At 55.9% G+C, this 3,500-nt stretch overlaps 1 protein-coding gene across 1 annotated transcript; it reads left to right on the top strand.

Annotated features, from left to right (window-relative positions):
* Window positions 1–364: 364 nt before the first annotated feature.
* SNN (stannin) lies at window positions 365–2,328 on the top strand. Its single transcript, XM_024744158.1, has one exon. It carries the CDS (start codon window positions 985–987, stop codon window positions 1,246–1,248), a length of 264 nt encoding a protein of 87 aa, XP_024599926.1. The 5' UTR covers window positions 365–984; the 3' UTR covers window positions 1,249–2,328.
* Window positions 2,329–3,500: the final 1,172 nt, after the last annotated feature.

Genomic DNA, 3,500 nt, shown 5'->3' with positions numbered 1-3,500 from the left:
TTTGTGGGCAAAGGCTGTTGTGGGCTGCACTCTCTCACAGGTGCTCCTGAAGACTTGTTGAGCTATGTATGTCCCGTTCACAAGAGGGGCTGATGTCATTTCCCTGCTTTTGAATCCCTCATCTCTGGCCGTCTTGAAGCACTTTATTATTATTATTTTAATTTATTTATTTTTGGCTGCATTGGGTCTTCGTTGCTGCGCACAGGCTTTCGCTAGTTGTGGCGAGCGGGGGCTACTCTTCGGTGCGGTACGCGGGCTTCTCATCGCGGTGGCTTCTCATGTTGTGGAGCACGGGCTCTAGGCGCACGGGCTTCAGTAGTTGTGGCTCACAGGCTCTAGAGCGCAGGCTCAGTAGTTGCGGCGTACAGGCTTAGTTGCTCCACGGCATGTGGGATCTTCCCGGACCAGGGCTCGAACCTGTGTCCCCGCATGGGCAGGCGGATTCTTAACCACTGCGCCACCAGGGAAGTCCTTGAAGCACTTTCAATCTGTGAGCAGTTACTGAACACCTAGTGGTGCTGGACTTCTAGAACATTCACCTTAAACAGACCCTCTTTCAGCCTCTGCTGCAGTGGTGATGGAGGTCTCGGGTGCCCCCTCTCCTGCCTGTCAGGTTCCTGGCTGAGCGAGGATGACTGCGTGTCTGGTAGCAGAGGCACTGAAGGTTATATTAAATGGAAGTGGCTGGGTTGAGTGAGGAGAACGCTGGTGGCATCATGAACAAAAACACCCAGCAAATGCCAACCAGTCTGTTTCTCACTAGGATGCGGGCAGGACAGTCAGGCTTAAGAACTGATTAAAAATAGACCCCATGGAAGAGCAAGCCCGAGCGTGTGAGCTGTCAGGGTCCCCAGTGGAGTCCCTAGTGGAGCCTCATCTTGCTCTTTCTTTCAGGGCTCTCGTGTCCAGCCTGGGTTCCAGCCTCACTGAGCCGTCCCCACCAAGACCTTCCTGCAGAGGGGCCCCCCCGCTCAAGCGCTAACCATGTCCATCATGGACCACAGCCCCACCACCGGTGTGGTCACGGTTATCGTCATCCTCATCGCCATCGCTGCCCTGGGGGCCTTGATCCTGGGCTGCTGGTGCTACCTGCGGCTGCAGCGCATCAGCCAGTCAGAGGATGAGGAGAGCATCGTGGGGGATGGCGAGACCAAGGAGCCCTTCCTGCTGGTGCAGTACTCGGCCAAGGGACCGTGCGTGGAGAGGAAGGCCAAGCTGACCCCCAACGGCCCTGAAGTCCACGGCTGAGCCGGGATGCAGAGGCTCCTGGACCTGTCTGCCGCCAGCCAAGAGGCGCAGTAGGGGCGAAACCACAGACGTGCTGCCATCTGAGAGGAAGGGTTGATGCTTGCTGGCATGGCCTCACCGGACTTCGTCATCGCATGCACCGACTCCTGGGGTCCCGGCGGTCCTGAGCCAGGGCTCAGTGGCACTGGGCAACCCCTCAGCCTCCTGGTAGGACTGCCCATTGCAGGCAGTGGGCAGGCCTGACCTTGCTGGGGCTCACGGCCCCACAGCGCTTTTGTTACTTGAATGTTTAGCTGAGCCTGTTTTTGATGGAGCTACTACTGTAACGCGTGAACTCACAAGCCTGTGAACTGTAAATAGGCCCCAGAAGCACGTGCTTAAGCCTCTCTTGCTGATTTTTTTAAAAATATAGAGCACATGGGACTGTCCGTACTAACGCTGAGCTGAGTCAAGGCGGTGGGGGGGGGGGTCTTAGACTTGTAAGGCCCACGTTGCACTTGGCAGGGGCCTCAGATACACGTGTGTATGTAGAGGACGTGACACGTCGACTTTAAGTCTCGCAGCTAACCTGTTGGGGTGCTTTGGCGATTTCTGCTTCGTGAGCAATGAATGGGAGCAGCAGCACGTCCCGCCCCCTCCTGCTCTAGGTAGATGAGGTTGTTAAATGCCAGTTCCTGTTGCTAGTGGAGTGATTGCAAGGAAGCTACTGCAGCTGCTTGGGAGCCGGTGAAGGACGAGTCAGGGCCCAAGGCCCGAGTCCCAAGGCTGCCAGGCGTCCTAGTGGCCGAGCAGTTTCTGGCCCCCGTGGTCTTGAGCATGCTGAGCACCCTGCCCCCCACCCAGCTTTACTGAGCACAGGCTTCGCTAGAAACACCAGAGCCGCGGTGGCTACCTGCATCCCAAACCCAGTTGGCCCAGGAAGGAGAGAACATTGTGGTTTTTGTTTGTTGTATTTAATATTTTCTGCACTGGACGGGGTGGTGGTGGGGTGCTTGGTTTCTTCCCCCTGTCCTTTTCACAAATTCGCTTCCTTTCCTCCCAGATTCCCACCCACCTGCTGGGTCCTGGATTTCATTTTCCTCAATGGGCCACCTAGGAGGGTCCCCTGACCTTACTCTGAGAGCGCCAAGTGTCACTTCTTGTGTGCCTGTGCACACAGGAGCCCCCAGCAGCCTGTGCTTAGTGGGCACCCAGGGGAGGGGGCTGGGGGAAGAGGGAGTTTCAGGTTCAGGATTTGGTTTTCGAAAAGGTGAGGAGTTTGGGGGCTCTTGGTCAGTCCAGTGATTCCCACCCTGCCCCTCCGAGATGTCCCTTGTGTATACTTCAGTGAACTTGCTTAGGTTTTTAATCCCACCACTGTAAGCACACCCTAAACTATCATGATTAAAATGTGATTTGTGTCTGCATCCTCGGGAATGAACTGGAGGCCAGCTCTGGGTGAGCTGGGGCGCGCTGGCCCTCAGCACTTGAGCTGCCTTGCCAGCAGCATGGGCAGGGAGCTCCCAGGTCGCCAGGGGCTGCCCCCTATTCCCAGCTCCCCCTCAAAGCTCTGGCCTCCTGGTCGGGCAGAAGGCGGCTCCTCTGGCCTCATCCAAATCTCCTCTAAAAAGCATGTTGAACTAATCAACTTTCTAGAACCCCTAGTAGGGAGCTTAAGGAACACTCCTTTTAGCGGCGTACCCCTAAATTAACGGTCAAACATTAAGGTGTATAGCTTGGGGGGAGGGGCGGAGTAGCTAGTTAGGCCATTTCAGCTGAAGGCAGGATTGAGACGGCACAGGTGGCCTACTAAGGAATCCTTAGAAGGCAGCTGGGCTTTAGTACAGGGGAGGAAATGCCTTTGGCCCCCACCTGGGGATGGCCAAGCATGAGTCAGGCTGGAGACCAGCAGAAGGCCCTGTAAGCAGCACCCAGGGTGTGGGCGGGAGGAGGGGTCAGAAGTTCTAAAGGGGTCAACTGGAAGGTCAGGGAGAAGGTGTGTTTCCTAACGAAGGACATAAGAAAAATGGGGCAGGTGTAGGGGTGTTCAATCCATTCCCCTCACATTTCAGAACTTCAGGCTTTCTACCTCTACTTTCTGCAGCCAGCAGCCTGCACCTAAGGCTGTCTGTCCTTTACCCAAGTAACCGAGGAGCTCCCGGGACTTGCATCTTCAGTCCCTGAGCCTGACCCTGAAAATGACCATTGCTTGACTGTCAAACTTGCCCTGAGCTTCTTACCATGGCCGGTGCAGTTTCGGTTTTGAAAAGATG

This window comes from Neophocaena asiaeorientalis, unplaced genomic scaffold (assembly GCF_003031525.2).
Source record: "Neophocaena asiaeorientalis asiaeorientalis breed wild unplaced genomic scaffold, Neophocaena_asiaeorientalis_V1.1 scaffold91, whole genome shotgun sequence".
NCBI lineage: Eukaryota > Metazoa > Chordata > Mammalia > Artiodactyla > Phocoenidae > Neophocaena > Neophocaena asiaeorientalis.
Note: the sequence above shows the minus strand (reverse complement) of the source record. Positions and strands in the feature narration are given on the sequence as shown.

Excerpts from the sequence above, each read along its gene's own strand:
- SNN (XM_024744158.1), top strand. The coding sequence starts at position 985 with ATGTCCATCATGGACCACAGCCCCACCACCGGTGTGGTCACGGTTATC.